General features: G+C 32.1%; 2 protein-coding genes across 2 annotated transcripts; both read right to left on the reverse strand.

Annotated features, from left to right (window-relative positions):
• Positions 1–962: 962 nt before the first annotated feature.
• LOC146531436 (sodium-dependent nutrient amino acid transporter 1-like) lies at positions 963–6,545 on the reverse strand. The gene is made up of 13 exons (XM_085198567.1): positions 6,435–6,545; positions 6,076–6,349; positions 5,632–5,845; positions 5,501–5,544; positions 5,264–5,411; positions 5,087–5,165; positions 4,031–4,134; positions 3,527–3,713; positions 3,096–3,272; positions 2,631–2,730; positions 2,274–2,450; positions 1,582–1,679; positions 963–1,151 (listed from the first exon to the last, which is right to left on the reverse strand). Exons 1-13 carry the CDS (start codon positions 6,543–6,545, stop codon positions 963–965), a joined length of 1,902 nt encoding a protein of 633 aa, XP_085054693.1.
• Positions 6,546–8,685: 2,140 nt separating this feature from the next.
• LOC146531437 (sodium-dependent nutrient amino acid transporter 1-like) lies at positions 8,686–16,452 on the reverse strand. The gene is made up of 14 exons (XM_085198088.1): positions 16,304–16,452; positions 14,655–14,762; positions 13,972–14,236; positions 13,606–13,819; positions 13,242–13,285; positions 12,232–12,379; positions 11,958–12,036; positions 11,345–11,448; positions 10,945–11,131; positions 10,647–10,823; positions 10,471–10,570; positions 10,203–10,379; positions 9,368–9,465; positions 8,686–9,044 (listed from the first exon to the last, which is right to left on the reverse strand). Exons 1-14 carry the CDS (start codon positions 16,304–16,306, stop codon positions 8,871–8,873), a joined length of 1,878 nt encoding a protein of 625 aa, XP_085054214.1. The 5' UTR covers positions 16,307–16,452; the 3' UTR covers positions 8,686–8,870.
• Positions 16,453–16,520: the final 68 nt, after the last annotated feature.

The following is a 16,520-nucleotide window of genomic DNA, read 5'->3' on the forward strand; positions in this document are numbered from 1 at the left end:
TCACTGCAATCCGCTTTGCTCAACCCACTGGGTTAAGTGGATAGGGCCAAAGGACAAAGTGAACATGCAATTAGACTAGGAACAATTACACATAAAATTTAAGTAGAAATAACAAAAAGAATAAAATGAACAACTAATCAGTTATCACAAAGAAATAAGCCACATGCAACTACTTAATGAATATCGCAGAATTTCAACAAGAGAAGAGAACTTGCACTTTACGCTAATAATAATTCCAAAAGAGTAACACTACAAGCACAATCGTAATAATTAATATACGTATCTTATAATTACGTAAAAATTATCACTTTTTATTTTTCTCCTTTTTTCACAAATGACGCGTGATGTTGCGCTAACTCTGCTAGTTTACGACTGAGGGGAGGGGGGTGACCTCATAGTAAACTACGGACTTGTACGAACGTGCTCTTTTGAAATAATGAGAGGTATTCACTTTGCCTGATCTATTCTAATTGCCCGGACTTCCCCTCATAAAAAACTACTACTTCTGCTTTTTTCCTCTATGAAAACCCATGTTGATAATTATACAGGGTTACATTTCGCTAATTCTCATTTTATAACAAATAACTTGCAAACAATAAAACAATTCAACGTGGAAATTTTGGTAAAAGTCCTCAATATCGAGTTAAATATCCGACGGTTATAAGAAGTTGACATTAGTCGAAGCATCCATAATCATCGATCTAAGTGACAAGACAGGGCGCCAATGCGGTTGTGGGTTCGATTTCCACTCGGGGAGGAATGAATTACTATATGGAAATATCAGAATAATTGATATTTGAAATAATCTTTAGTATTTATTTCGTACTAGTTTGATAGAGTAAAAATTTTGGAATTTATTTTAGGAAATTTGGTTTTAATGGGAAAAATTATCATTGTAAATTTTATATCAATTAATAAAAACAGATATATATTTATTAATATATTAAGATAAATTTTATAGCTCAATTGTTATTAGGTATAATCCCACGTCTATATCCTCCAGTTAATATTTGCCAATAATGATTAATCCAAGAAGTTCTCCTACTCAGCCGCTCCATTTTAGCGTTTTCTTTAAAAATTCGCCATTCGTTTTGAACATTTGTTGGTCGAGGTCCCCAAGATGATTTCTTATGTAATGATTTTTTTAAAATCTGTAACAATATATTATATTTGAGGCCAGTCGTTGCACAGGGGCACAACAGTCTGACTGTAAATGAGACAGGGTGTGAGTTCGAGTCCCACTCGAGGAAATGAAATATTTGACATTCTCATTTGAAATAGGGACTTAACACTACTCTCTCTCTATACCTTCTATGAGAGATACAGTGTGAAGCTGAAAAAAAAACTATAAAATATTGGCCTAAAGACAAAGATATTTCGGTATGTGCTATTTTACTGACAACCTGTTTTTTCTTTGGACCATTTAGTAATATATATATTCGCATGTTAATTATTTGTACATATTAGATCATTCAGTAGGTAGTCAGTAGAGTATGAGAGTTATAGAACCTCCATGCGTCTTTGGGGCTCCTCCAGGCATAATGTCTAAAAATAAAGGAGTTGTATTACTGCTATACTTACGTTTATAAAACTACCATCGAACTTGTTTTTATATAAAACTGTGCACATAAACACAGGGACAAACAAAACTCCCGTAATAACCATGAAGTAGCCAGCGACTGAAAAATTAATAAACTTCTATACTATTAGGTATACAAATATAATAGAATTACATTTAAGATATGCAATATTAAAATTATATAATTTGCGTTTCATATGTGTTACTGCTATTTAATATAGAGACACTACTTATATACTTATATAGGTAAACCTAACTATTTTTTACTTGCATATGTTATATGTCAAAAAGATAATTGATAACTATTGAAAGTATTGATATATATATATATATATATATATATATTTAATATCGGAGCATCAAGGCTACCGTTGAAAGGTAATTTTTTTGACGTCATAGCGTCATGACTCCCTGTCACGGTAACGCATCAGTCCATTCTATGTTACTTGTTATTAAATAACATATTGTTTCTTATAATTAATCTGCATTATTTAAGTAAAATATTTGAGTTTTGTACTCGTAAATGATAATTTATAAACAAAAAAAATCATTTAAGTTAATTCAATCCATAAAAGAATGCAATTTTTCATCAATATCTTCTTATTACGTTAAATTATCATCCGTAAACCGACTTTACAGATAATCAGTTTTCTTAAGTTTTTCAAATTTAAACTTAAATCTTTTATATACATACCATAAGCTTCTGTGGGATATTCAAAATCACCAAATTCCAATGAATCAGCCCCTATTATGGCATATATAAACACTACAATCATCATAGTTGGTGTTATAATGCCCCAACAGAATCGCCAATAGAATGATGTCTTAACATCTAACATGAATTCTAGATCTAAACAGATATTTTCAACTCCTGAAACGTATTAAAATTTAAATGTACCAAAACTTAATAGCGAGTTAGCGACACATCAAAGAGCAATAAGTGAACGTATTTGATTAAATTGAGATATATTACATACATACTTAATGCAAATTGATCCACTAGCACCAACTAGAAGAAGCTAAATAGTGAAAATGATATATTTATTATTACCATAAATCCAAACCACGCCTGCTACTTCTAAAATACCACAAAAGAGAATCAAAAATGTTCCACCAAAATAATCGGTGAGCTCTAAAATATATTGACCACCCTGAAATAAAAAATAAACGAACTTTATCGTTTTATTCACTGAGCTAGGTTAAAACGGAACACATATTTTTAAGATAGAATGGCTGATTAAAAAATCCGGTCAAGTGCGAGTCAGACTCGCCCACTAAGGATTTCGTACCAATTTCAGGATTATAGATCAACGGGAAGTATAACTTATTAACTTGAAAAACTTCATTTAGCGGCGGCGTTGAGTTCCGCTCAACACTCAATGTTTCCAGATTTCAGCGGAAAGTTGGGGACGGCGTGTCTTAACCGTAGGTTTTCAGGATCCCTCTGCCTACCGTGCTATGATGTGCGAAATACAGTGTGAAGCTAAAAAAAAATATTTTTAGTATAATAACTTACAGGCGTAACATATATAAGACCAACTGCGAAGCCTATTGTGCAAGACAATGCTGAAAGAAAAATGGTTTTCACACGAGGAAATGCATCAAGAAGAATTGTATTGACTGTTGAGAGTAAAGCCACAGCAGAACCAATTCCAAGCACTATCATCATCAAGAAGAATAGAACTGAAAACACCTGAAATTTATAAAATAAATAAAAATAAAAAGTATATTTATACTATATGAAATTGAAAAAAAAATCTGTACTAGTGTTCCCTCTGCTTGGTTAGACAAAAACGTTGCTCTACTTAGTTGGTTGCTTTAAATTGGCAGAAAATGGAGAATATAACGATCGATGACTAAGTCTGGCAAGTACAAAGATATTTACACAAGTATAAATAAAATTTTAAAATATGTTATAATTTATATATACTTGGGGTTTATATTTACCTGGGGTTGGAAGGTTTTAGCGATAGCATCAGGATACGAAACAAAAGCCAGTCCAGTGCCTCCAGTACCAACTACATCACCCACTTCTTGGTTCAATACATGCGCTAGATTACCCAGAATACCGAAAATAGTAATGCCAGATAGCAAACTTGTAAATGTGTCCAAAGTAGTGACAATCATGGCATCTCTATAAAAAAAACAATTATAGAAAATTCCGATTATTTACGCTGTTAGCAATCTCTGTAGTGAGATTTTTACAATTTTTTTTTATTATTTGCATTATTTATTTATTTTAAAGAACGTTTGGCTTCGTTTAGAGCGTTTGGATGATTTCCAAGAGGTGCGGATTCAAATAACGCTACGTTCATTTTTTTAAGTAGTAAAATTTAGAAGATTTAAGAATAAGTATTAAAGAAATACCATTAGATTATCATTAGCATCTAAGCTGAAAATCAATTGAGTTATAAATAAATAATTATAATATATACCAAAATATCACTGTACCTGTAAATATTTTGACGAAAATTATTATACGATGAGAACATAATTAGTGGTCCTGTGCATACTGAAAGCGAAAAGAAAACTTGCGTAACGGCTGCATACCACACCTGATAAAAACAAATAAATACCTTAAATATGTCAAAAAAAAACAGTTAATTATGTTAAGATTTTTCCGGCTTATAAGAGGTAGAGAATACATACACAATACATAATACATACAAATACAATATATACATAGAGAACTTTTGTCTTGTTGGGGGAAACACCGTCCGAGTTATAAAGATTAAATATTTTGTTAATAATCTAAAAAAATATTATTTAATAAAAAAAAATTTAAAAAAAACTCCGTTCTCCGTTCCTTGAAGAAATTGCATGGTAAGTGACGTCAATTTAATATTTCATAAAAGTTTGCTGGTCTTTTATAGCTCTACATCAGGTGTACTAGTATTGAAAATCAAATATGTCGCAGCTTTATCTTGCAATGCTGGGTAGACACACAAAACCTAATGTTGAGACACTCCGCTTTCTCTACTTTCCACCCTAATTCGAGATAGTGCTACGCTACGTTACTGCTACGCTGCTACACTTTCGCCCTTACGAGAGCCAAAACTAAAGTTATATCGAAATCTATATATATAAAATCGAAAGATCACTCACTCATCACGAAATCTCAGAAACTATAAGTGCTAGGAATCTCAAATTTTGCATAGAAGTTACTTATAGGATGTAGGTGCTCGCTAAGACGGGAATACGCAGTATTCGACTTCTAAGGGGTTGTTTTCGGGGTTGAAAGTTTGTATGAAACTTCGTTATTACAAATGCTAGGAGTCTCAAATTTGACATGGACGTCACTTATAGGACGTAGGTACTCATGGAGTCAGAAATTAATAATAACGTAGTTCACACAGGCAAAGCCGTGGGCGGGCCGCTAGTTATAGATAATTCGTTCCATAATTCATTCAGTAGAACACCAGTCTGACTGTAAAGAACAGTCAGACGATACCCACTGGGGTAGTGGGTATCGTCATCGTTATCACATTATTTTTTTGGTACGCTTACCTTAAGACTAGCCAATGCTTCCCATTGCGGCGTGAAGAAAAATAAAATACCATTTCCAGACCCAGGTAATAGTGATGTACTAAAAATAAAATATTGTTTATAGTTAATTTATAATGGATTATTTTTCTCTTGGTTTTTATATATAGAAATATATAAAATGTTTATGTTATATTTTACCTGATGAGAAGAATAATCATAACAACGTAAGGGAAAAGAGCTAAAAAATATGACGCCTTTCCTGAGCTTTTAATACCTCTTGACACTATTAGAAAAACTATGAACCACGCTCCAAATAAACATAACACCAAGTACCAAATGGGTAATCCTGAGAATCAATAAAAGTATAAATAACAAGATTAACTTATAATAATAAGCTTTTTAAAGAAATGTCCATATATTTATTACAAAACATACCCAGACCAGCGTCAATTCCATCACTTAACTGAAGAACTGTTTTACTACGATAAAAAAGTTTTTATATAAGTTGACGTAGAATTGTCCATTTCATAATAAATTGGTAATAGAAATATAGGCACATATCTTACGTAAAATATAATTCTGCGCTACTGGTTGAGTTTTCTGATAAGACTATATCTTTAGTTAAGCCTGAGGGAACACAGTTTTCCCATTCAGGATTACAAACAGCCCATGGCAAGGTTGATTGAAAGCTCATGGCGAAATAAAATATACATAATGCAATAATTGGTACGTAGTACGATAGAATATAGCTACAACCCAAAGACTGGGCACATCCAATTCCTGAAACATGTAAATTTATAAGTTTCCTTTTTTATGTAATGAAATACATTCTCATTTTAATTATTTACGGAGTTTGCGGAGTTGTGTTCCGCCTGTCAGCACGCAATGCCTCCAGGAAATGGGGAACGGAGGGATGGTCTAGTTCTAACACTAGATTCTCTCTGCCTACTGCACAGTGTGAAGCTAATTTAACATATTAAATTTTAGTTTTTACCTAATTATTCAATTACCTTTCAATCCGGGTGCAAGTGCCCATACTTTAACTGCATTCTTTGAGCTAAATTGACCTAAATAACACTCTAGATAATACATAGGTTTTCCTATAAAAATAAGTACTATAATGTAAGGTATAAGAAAGGCTCCACCTCCGTTTCGGTAGGCGGTGAAAGGAAATCGCCAAACGTTTCCGAGACCAACAGACGTCGCGATACAAGACATAAGAAATTCAATTTCGTTTCCCCAAACAGCTCTTTCAGGTTGGTTATCTTCTAAATCTTTACAATTCTAGAAATATAAATTTACAACGATACAAAAAATATTGAGTTATAGTATAGTATAATATAGTTATAGTTGAGGTATGAAGCTTTACCAAATTAACTTTTAATTGACCTGGAACTTCTGGACTTTTATGACTAGGAGATTCGGTAATTTCAAACGCAGCATTCACTTTTCCAGATTGATTTTGATTTTCGTTGCCCATCTGCTAGGTAAATGATAATTTAAGTGACAAAGTACTTGATATTATTTTTCAATACATATATAACACTAAATTGTTTTGTATTGAACTGTATATGTATGTATATCCACGCCTATATTATAAATTCGAAAGTAACTCTGTCTGTCTGTCTTTTACGCAATCAGGGCCAAACCGCTAATTTAATTGTGATAAAATACTCATATAGAGATACTTGAGGGTCGCGAGATGAACATAGGATACTTTTTTTTCTCATGTTTGTAATATTATCGATATATACCAATATATTAAAATACTTATTAATTTGGCATGCAATTTATTCTGCCATGTTACTAACAATCGTCGCTACGCGTTGCTAAGCAACGGCTTGCAAAGTCTGTTGTTTTAAGAAAACGTCACCCAAAGTGAGTTTGCTTGATGCATACTTAGATTAGTAACTACACTAGTAAATAATAAATATAATCTACAAACGTCCATAAATATATAACGTTATACAACATTTTCATCAAAAATAACAAACAAAACAAAGATTTTGCAAAATAATACAGACAGACAACAAAAATGACTGATGAGCAACAAAATTGGTGGTTGGTGGTTTAAAAGGATGGTCCATATTTATTGGATTTGGATAGTCCAATATACCTTACTATCCCCTATATTCTATGAAAATGCATTGAACTAGAACGTTTGTAGTTTAGTGTTCTTTATTATGTAAAATTAAGTGACGTCGTAAATTCGTGATTCTAAGTATGAATGGAACATTGTATACTTTTGTGCTGTCTAACGACTGTATTTAAACATAAAGTGCACGTGCAAGTCAATTTATTTTATTCTCCACTCCTGTCGTGTTGAATGAAGACACAATTATTGTTAATTGCAGCGACTGACAGTTACTGTAACCATTATTTAATTTCCTTTCACCTTCCCTCCTATGGCAGGGTAGACAGAGGGAACCTAGTATTATGACACTCCGTTCCCACTTTCCACCCCATCAGGCCACCACCTCATCACCACGCTTTTTCTTGAGAGAGTGAGAGAGTGAGGAAATGAAAATATTAATAAGTAATAATTCATTCCCCCGATTGGAAATTGAACTCACAACCGTTGCGTTTGTATACAGTTAGTGCTGGTCGAGGGTAAGTACCCTTAATCAGTCTCTTATATCTTTATAAATGTATTTATATAATTGATTCAACAATATATCAATAAAGTAATTTAAAAGTATAATTTAAACCATAATTCTTTTTACAATTAAATATTAAATTTGACTAATTTTGACTTACTTTTTCCTTTAATATACATATGATATGAAATACAAATTTAAATATCTTACCATTCTGTTATTTTATGATTCTACAAAAAAAATCACTAATACTTCACTGTAAGTAATATTTGTATATGATATATGAGATACGAACTACACATTATAGTGGAGAAACAAATAACTTTGAAAGACAGCGACATCTTAAATGAGTTGCATATGTGAATTGCAATCTCATCGAAACTATAAATGTGAAATGAGAGCCAAGTTAAATGTTATATATTACTAGCCGACCTGGGCGGCTTCGCCCGCTTAAACTATACGGATATTTATCTCTTATATAATAAAACAGTAAAAATACTTAAAAACGGATACTTGAAAACAATAATAGAGAGCAAAAATATTTATTTTTTTCAATTTCTAAGTGATGGAACTCAACGCAGCGGTTTATCTCGACACCAGTATGAAAACATAAAATATTTTTTTCTTCTAGTAGAAATCGAACGTCCAACCTGTCTCGTTTACAGTCATACGCTTGTGCCCCAAGATTGGCTTACCTTAGTTCCAAACATCAATTTTCTAGGTCATCTAAGAGTTTGTTAAGATATTAATAAGAATTTGAATTATATTTTTAATATTTTATATAAATTGCAAACCAGGGATTTTTAATAAATATGCTAAATTACATACAAGTAATACGTGGTTTACGAGTTGTACAGAGCTCATAAATAGCTTTAAATGGTTCGTGTAAAATACACGTTTATTAGTTAGTAGTTTCCACCTTTAACTTGGCTGCACACGCTGCCGCGTGTCTTGATAGACGCAGTGGATGTTGTGCATAATTGTTTTGTGTTCAAGTAATATTATGTGTAATAAAAATAAGACTTAAAAATTATTGTTTTTATTAAGTATATATAACAATCCAACTTATATTTATACAAATAAATACACGTCAATTCATAACCAGATCCAGATCAATTAAGTATATTACAATTAAGTATAGTACACTAATGTTTTGTTTTAATACTATTATATGTGATTTAATAGAAATAATCTTTTTTTTTCCATAATTACTTTCCACGTCTATATGATCCACTCAGAACCATCCAAGTATGGCTAAACCAATTCCTTTGCACCTGAAGGCGGTCGCTCTTAGCATCTTGCTTGAAGAGCAGCCATTCCCTACGATTATCAGCGTTAAGTGGTCCCCAACTTGGTTTCTTATTTATGCACTTCTTAACGATCTAAAAATAGAAAAATAGACTTAACAACATATTTTTTAGGAAATATCCCTCGTGATTATTACAACAACTTGTAGACAAAATGTTAGTGGATCTCTATCTTCTGTCTATTTCTGAGATTCTTTGCAATACTAATTAAACTAATATAATATAATTATATGTCTATTTCTGAGATTCTTTGCAATACTAATTAAACTAATATAATATTATTAAAACTATAATACTAATTAATTTAATTGTTTATTTTTTACTATCAATTGAATCAAAATGCGACAGCTTTCGAAGCAGTTCTTCAAATATGATATGAAAATTTACATTTTACTTACATCGACTATACTACCAGCAGATCTATTTTTGATGACGGATGTGACCATAAATAGTGCAACGAAAAACACTCCCAGGGCCAACATCAAGTATCCAGCAACTGCATAAAAATAAAACGTATAAGTATAGCATAATATAGGTATATACTCGTAGGTAGGTCTAGGTACATGCTTTTTGTCCCGGCGTCCCGGCCAGATAGAGACTTACGCAGGTACACCTACGTTTGCAGTGCGTGCGTACACAAGTCATTATGAAACAATATTAAATTGAGCCCGGGCTCAAGCACTATTCGTATAGATCCTGAAGTTGCCGTAAAGTCACATTAAAGTTCGGGTTCCTTGAAACCGGATGAATCAATCTGCATGGGTCAAAGCGCAAAAACTGATATACAAAAGTGTAGTCCCGGTGGCGGAGTTGGTTCTTTTATACGGCAGCAAGTGCTGGTCATCACTAGCTCAGTACACTCAGGAGCTTCACGTCACCGAAATAAAGAAACTGAGGTGGGAGTGAGTCGTAACGAGGCGCCCGTTGCGCGCCGACTCGAAGAACTATGTCGAAAGGAAGTGTTCTTAATGATTGTCCCTGGACTTAAACTCCCTGGATGGCCAAGGAAAAGAAGGCTGGATTTTGCGATGCAGCCTTGCCTTTACTACCGAGGATGTTGAAGACCGAGCAAAGTGGAGTAAATTGTGTCAAAAGGCAAACACTGGCAACAAAAGCCAGGACTAATACCAAATAGAAGATTACTAAATAGTACTAAATAATATTAAATCGAAAAGCAGCGGGTGAAGCCACGCTGGGGCCGCTAGTTAGATAATAAAATAATATAATAATTACCATATGCTGCCTGAGGGAACACATAATCACCGAACTCTAATTCTTCACCAGCAATAAGTGCGTAGAAGAATACTACTATCATCATAGCAGGAGTTATGATACCCCAACAGAAGCGCCAGTATACAGAGGTCTTTATATTCAACATGTATTCTAAATCCAAACATATATTTTCTACGCCTGAAACGAAATAATATATATTATGTTACATATTTCAACAAATAAAAATAACCAAATATAAAATAAATAATAATAAAATAATAATAATTACCATAAAAGTAAAACACTCCAATAATTTCAGCAATACCACAGAATAGGATTACAAAAGTTCCACCATAGAAGTCAGTGATCGTTAAGACGTATTGACCACCCTGTTTGAAAAAAATATTATTAGGTAATACATAAAATTTCTATTTAGCATTAGTTATATGACATCAGCTTACTTACAGGTGTAACGTATACGAGACCAGCAGCAAAACCAATAGTACAAGAGATCGCCGACATATATACTGTTTTTACTTTAGGGAAAGAATCAATAAGGACAGTATTGACTGCGGTGATGAGAGCCACAGCTGATCCTATTCCGAGAACCATCATCATAATGAAGAAAAGTACTGAGAATAGCTGAAATTTAGTAAAACACGATTTCTTTAATCTTTATTTACTATACTTATTTTACTCATTGGTAAATTGGGTGGTTATATTACGAGTATATAAGTAAAAAAGTTTTATGTTTGACATTTACCTGAGGTTGGAAAGTCTTGGCGATAGCATCAGGGTAAGAAATGAAAGCCAATCCTGTACCACCAGTACCGATTACACTTCCCACAGGTTGATCAAGTACGTAAGCCAGGTTACCGAGAATGCCGAAAATGGTGATACCAGAGAGCAAACTGGTGAACGTGTCCAAAGTGGTGACAATCATAGCGTCTCTGTTAGTAAAAATATACTATTGGTATAAAAAAGGAAATATAATAGAAGCATCTATTTGGTATTCATTTTTTAAACCCTAATATTTTGTTATTAATATTTTTAATGATTTAAATACAAAAATATCGGTAAGGTCGTAGCACGTAATGGCGCCGTTAACAGCGTTGTTACAATTTTCATTTTTTTCATTATATAAACTAAAAGAGTCTTCTCACCTGTAGGCATTCTGCCTAAAACCGTTGTATGAAGAGAACATAATCAGTGGTCCAGTACATATACTTAGAGAAAAGAATACTTGTGTAATTGCGCTGTACCACACCTGTAAATAACAGATATTTTTTTACGTGACTACGAAAATATATTAATAATGCAAAAAAAAAAGTATAGAAACTAGTTACAATTTGCAAAGGTAAAAGCTAATGATGCTTGAGATTCGAACCCCAAGAATCTTTGTTTTTAAAGTAGATATACTTTTGAAGTTGTTCTCTGAGATATTAAGCGAGTGCAAATATGAGAGGATAATACTTCATCCAAGTTACTCTTCAGAACTTAATTTCTAATTATATTTCAAAATAATTTATTAAGTTACAATTTTTGTGAATTTGAATATATATGTATGTATGTGCAATGAACATGTGTGCATGCTGCGCGCGCACCCAGAGCGTATTACGTGAGTGTGTCTACATATTATGTATGCCTGTTAAATATATATGTGTTCATTCTGTCCGCTAAAAAGAACTTTAATTATAGTAAAATGGCCTAAAAATCCTATATTTAATGCAAAATTACTATTAATATTTTGTTATTATATTTTATGAAAAAACTTACGTTAAGATCGGCCAATTTATCCCATTGAGGTGTCAAGAAAAACAGGATACCATTTCCGGATCCAGGAAGGAGACAGGTACTGCAAAGTTCCAAAGGGATATAATTTTAATAGTGATATGATAATATTTTTATATAATGATGCTATAATTTGAATGTAATCTAAATAAAACAGCTGTCGCAATCTTGATGGATCACGGCAATCTCTACTCGAATCAATCATTAATATATTAATGAAATAAAGTAGGTGCATAAAATATAAAAAAAATATAATTACCTAATTAAAAGTATAATCATAACAATATAAGGGAATATAGCCAAAAAATACGATGCTTTGCCAGAACTTTTAATGCCCCTTGAAATAATAATGAAAATCATGACCCACGCGGCGAATAAACAGAGAGTCAAGTACCAAATAGGTAAACCTGTGGACAAAAATTGTAATATGAAAGTTAATATTAATAAAAACATAGATTATATTTTACTTTTTCATTTTCGATATATAAAAATATACAGGGTGGAAGAGGCAGCGCTTCTTTTACTGAAACTGCATATAGGGTAAAATATTTCAAACCCAGAGCTAAAAAAATTAATCAAGTTACCTCAACAGTTTTGACGTAGGATTTTTTTTTCATTTCACGATTTCTATCCATACCTGTATTTCGTGTGACGCACACATACGCGTGCGACGTTGCCGCTTTGACAGGTCAGTGTGTGCGTGCCTATGTTATACTTTACAAATGGCGTTTTATTTTAAAACGATAATTTTATTATTTATTTTGTTTGAAAAAATAACTTTTTCATTTTTGGGAATTATTTTTTTTCTGAATTATATTAGGCTTTTATAGAGTAGTTAAAACTGTGGTTTCATTTAAATTGGTGCTGACAATTCCACCCTGTATATATAGGATTTTCAGTTTAAGGCCGAAACAATTACGACACTAATATCGAAAAATCTACAGATTAGTAATTATCGTTCAGACGTAACTAAATAAAACGTGCGAGGCCCATACGTTTCTATTACTATGGAGCCTAAAGCAATCGTTCTTTTGCATAAATTGCGGGTACTACGCGATTCCGTACTCACTATATCGAGACTATTAAGCGCAACCGCTCATTTGTATATATATTACAATTTTGCGGTTTTTAACAGCGCGTATGTGTAATCGGGCTGTAACCGCGTATCTGAACGACCACTAAAAGAGTAGACTACTTGAAAGTACATTAAGGGATTCATAAAAACTTATAATATAATAATTTAGTAACGTTTAAAAAATCTCAACTTACCAAGACCTTCCTCAAGGCCACCGTTAATTTGCAGAATTGTTTCACTGTAATAAACATTATTATATTTAAATGAAATCTGAAAGTGAAAGTTTCACTGTCTACCTTTCTTGTTAGTCAGGGCTAATTTGCGGAAATGCTGAACCGATTTCAATTGGATTTTTACAGAAAGGTAGAGGCTAATATTTTATCCCGGAATTTGGTATCGGGATTTACGCGGGAAAAACAGCATTTCTCTTGAGCGATAGATATGAATTAACGATTTTTTTTTCTATTAAATAAGACATTGTTATAGGCAAAATCAAATAATATCTCAAAAGATTTAAATTACAATTATTTAGTTCATAACATAACATAAAATAGTTACCGAAAATACAGTTCAGCGCTCATAGATGAGTTTTCTGTGATGACAATATTTTCCGTCTCACCAGATGGTACGCAATCAGTCCAGCTTTCATCACAAACAGACCATGGCAGGACCGATTGAAAACTCATAGCAAAGTAGTAAATACACAACGCTATGATAGATACGTAGTAGGATAGAATGTAGAAACATCCCAGAGTCTGCGCGTAACCGACTCCTGGAATTTACAATTAGTGTTAATAATACTCTTATCCACTATTATCGTCACTATAACATATAATAAAACTGATAACAAATATAGTGATATCAATGATTGAGTAATATTGAATTAGTTGTACTCATTAAAAGATATTGAAATATAATTTTTACCTTTCATAGCTGGTGATAGTGCCCATACTTTAATAGCATTTTTAGAACTAAATTGTCCAATAGCACATTCGAGATAGTACATAGGCTTTCCTATTAATATAAGAGCTAAAATATATGGGATGAGGAAAGCTCCGCCTCCGTTATTGTATGCGGTGATGGGGAACCGCCACACGTTACCAAGACCCACAGATAAAGCGATACAGGACATAAGAAATTCTAGTTGGTTGCCCCATGTTGCTCTTCCCTCACCTTCTTCAACGTCTTGCTATATTGTACAATAAATATTTAAATTAAATATTTAATTTAAAAAACATTGCATTAACATTATGGAATAAATAAATATAAAAACGAGTTAAGTGACAGTCGGACTCGCCCGCCAAGGCTTCCGTACAAATTTCAGGATTGTAGGCCGAAGTTCCCGTTCATCAACCTTTTCTTTTACTTTTATAAGTTGTTCTGAATAACTTATAAAAGTGAAGTAGGGATAAAATCCAAAAAGTAAAAGTATTATAGATATTTCGTAGAAAAAAATACTACTGATTACTAAATCAGTAGTATTTTTTTCTAAATCTGTACTTTTTGTTGACCTTACAGTCCTGATCTCGGTGGGCGATTTCGGCTCGCATTAGACTGGAATTTTGTTTTTTTTATATAAATCAACAAATCTAAGCTATAACACACACCTGCTTTTCATTGACTTTTTCCAACTGCTGTTTGTCTTGTATTTCTGCGGAGGGTTCCGAGGACTCAAAAGCGGGGTTGACTTTCCCGCCCTGTTCTATAACGTCACCCTTGAAATGAAATCATATTTTAATTCTTTAAATATCTTAAAGTATAGTTCTTTTTATAAATTATTCGAATCACATTCACACGGCACGTGTGCCATTTTCTATGTGGATTTTATTAAAATAATCTAAGATTACTAAAATTATATATCTTTAAATTAAATGAAATGACAAAAACGTAACTGATAACATAATATAAACAGCTTAAGAAGATAGAAAGTAGGTAATAATAAATAATTTAGATTACTATCTTTCAACCATACCGTAACATGGTACTGATTAATATTAGAATTACTGATATGCTATTAGAACTCTCATAGCCCTTGCGGGTTCTCTTATTGAAACCTGGAGTTCGACCGAAATAAAGTTTTCAGCCGAAGCCGAAACTTTTTAATAAAGAATTATTTTTTTAACAAAAAAGTGATAGTCGATAGAAGTGGTCAATGGCCATTATCAATAATTGTTTTCTCTATGTTGTGTAATTCGGTTTTACCGTTTTTGAGATATCAGAAACATCAAGATATGAAGATCATTAAGTGTTTGTAATTTTTTTTTTTAAATTTAATTCTACACTACAGACTTATGGTCCGTGCCTTTTGTCATCTTATACATTTCTTTTAATATTTTTTTTCTTTGGATATTTATTACCTTATTATATACATATATTTCTATATTTACACAATATCTCCTTAAGAGAATCCGGTTATTCATTTTAGTTGCCACTTCCCAACTTGACTATAACACTATAATCTAATTCTACATATATAAAAAAATTAAACATCAAGTCATAAACCTTTAATGTTTTTTGACATATACTGCGAGGGGTTTTATTAACATCGTATAGGAGAAAGGCGGGCCGCGTGTTTGATGCGTGTTAAAAGCCGACAAAAGATCTCTCCAATAAAGTGACATTGCAAACGCAGTAAAGCATTAACGTAATCTATATCTGAAGTGTAATATATTTTAAATTTTCTTTCTTGATAAAAGTTTGATAAAAATTTGATCTCAGTACACTTATTCTCAGTTCATATATTATTTTTGTACGTGTTTTTTAATGAACTTATTTCTATTGATTACTTGTCGTACCACTTTGTGTTAATATTTAAAAAAATATATTTTAAACATGTTTAAATATATTATCTTAGCTTTTAATATACAATACTACTTTTGCTGAAAGAGTCTTTAATAAGTAGAACATGTAAAGAAACTTTAAAATTAAAAAATAGGTCTACGTAACTTAATTGATATAACAAGAAGAGAAAATTAAAATAATAATCATCGAATAAAGTCTCATAATAAGTAGCAGCACATCTAAAATGAATTTACCAAATAATGAGATTTACATACATTTTACAAATGAACTTTTTTTTTGGAAAATGGACAAATCTTTTTACTCAACTCAACGGTGTGCTAAATTCTTAACTAGTTTATTTATTTATTAAATTTAGGTTTATGCTATATACAATCGCCTATATACACTTGAAATAAACACACTGTACTTGCCCATATCAAATTATAAAGATAATTATAAAAAAAAAATATCTTACCATTCTGATTAAATTCCACTAAACAGCGCCAATGAGAATGTGTAAGCACTTATGGAACAACGGAGCAAGCACGGAGTGACCGAACATAGCTGGTCGCATAGATTTATAATAATTCCTATCACAATTGAAAAATGATTACTTTAGTTATATGATATCCGCCAATATCTATCTTGATTACAATAACATTTTTGTAATACATAGATACGATATTATCCTC

Source organism: Heliconius melpomene, chromosome 15 (assembly GCF_056956725.1).
Source record: "Heliconius melpomene rosina isolate 202511_hmr_F chromosome 15, ASM5695672v1, whole genome shotgun sequence".
NCBI classification, from domain to species: Eukaryota; Metazoa; Arthropoda; class Insecta; order Lepidoptera; family Nymphalidae; genus Heliconius; species Heliconius melpomene.

Bases quoted from the DNA above. Each gene is read 5' to 3' on its own strand.
- LOC146531436 (XM_085198567.1), bottom strand. From the start codon at position 6,545: ATGGGCAACGAAAATCAAAATCAATCTGGAAAAGTGAATGCTGCGTTT. The intron at 6,350-6,434 runs GTAAAGCTTCAT...TTATATTTCTAG, and splicing joins GTCAATTAAAAGTTAATTTG to AATTGTAAAGATTTAGAAGA. The intron at 5,412-5,500 runs GTATGTTTTGTA...ATTGATTCTCAG, and splicing joins TGGAATTGACGCTGGTCTGG to GATTACCCATTTGGTACTTG.
- LOC146531437 (XM_085198088.1), bottom strand. The intron at 13,286-13,605 runs GTAACTATTTTA...TGTTTATTACAG, and splicing joins AGCGCTGAACTGTATTTTCG to TGAAACAATTCTGCAAATTA. The intron at 11,449-11,957 runs GTAAGTTTTTTC...TGTTATTTACAG, and splicing joins ATAAATTGGCCGATCTTAAC to GTGTGGTACAGCGCAATTAC.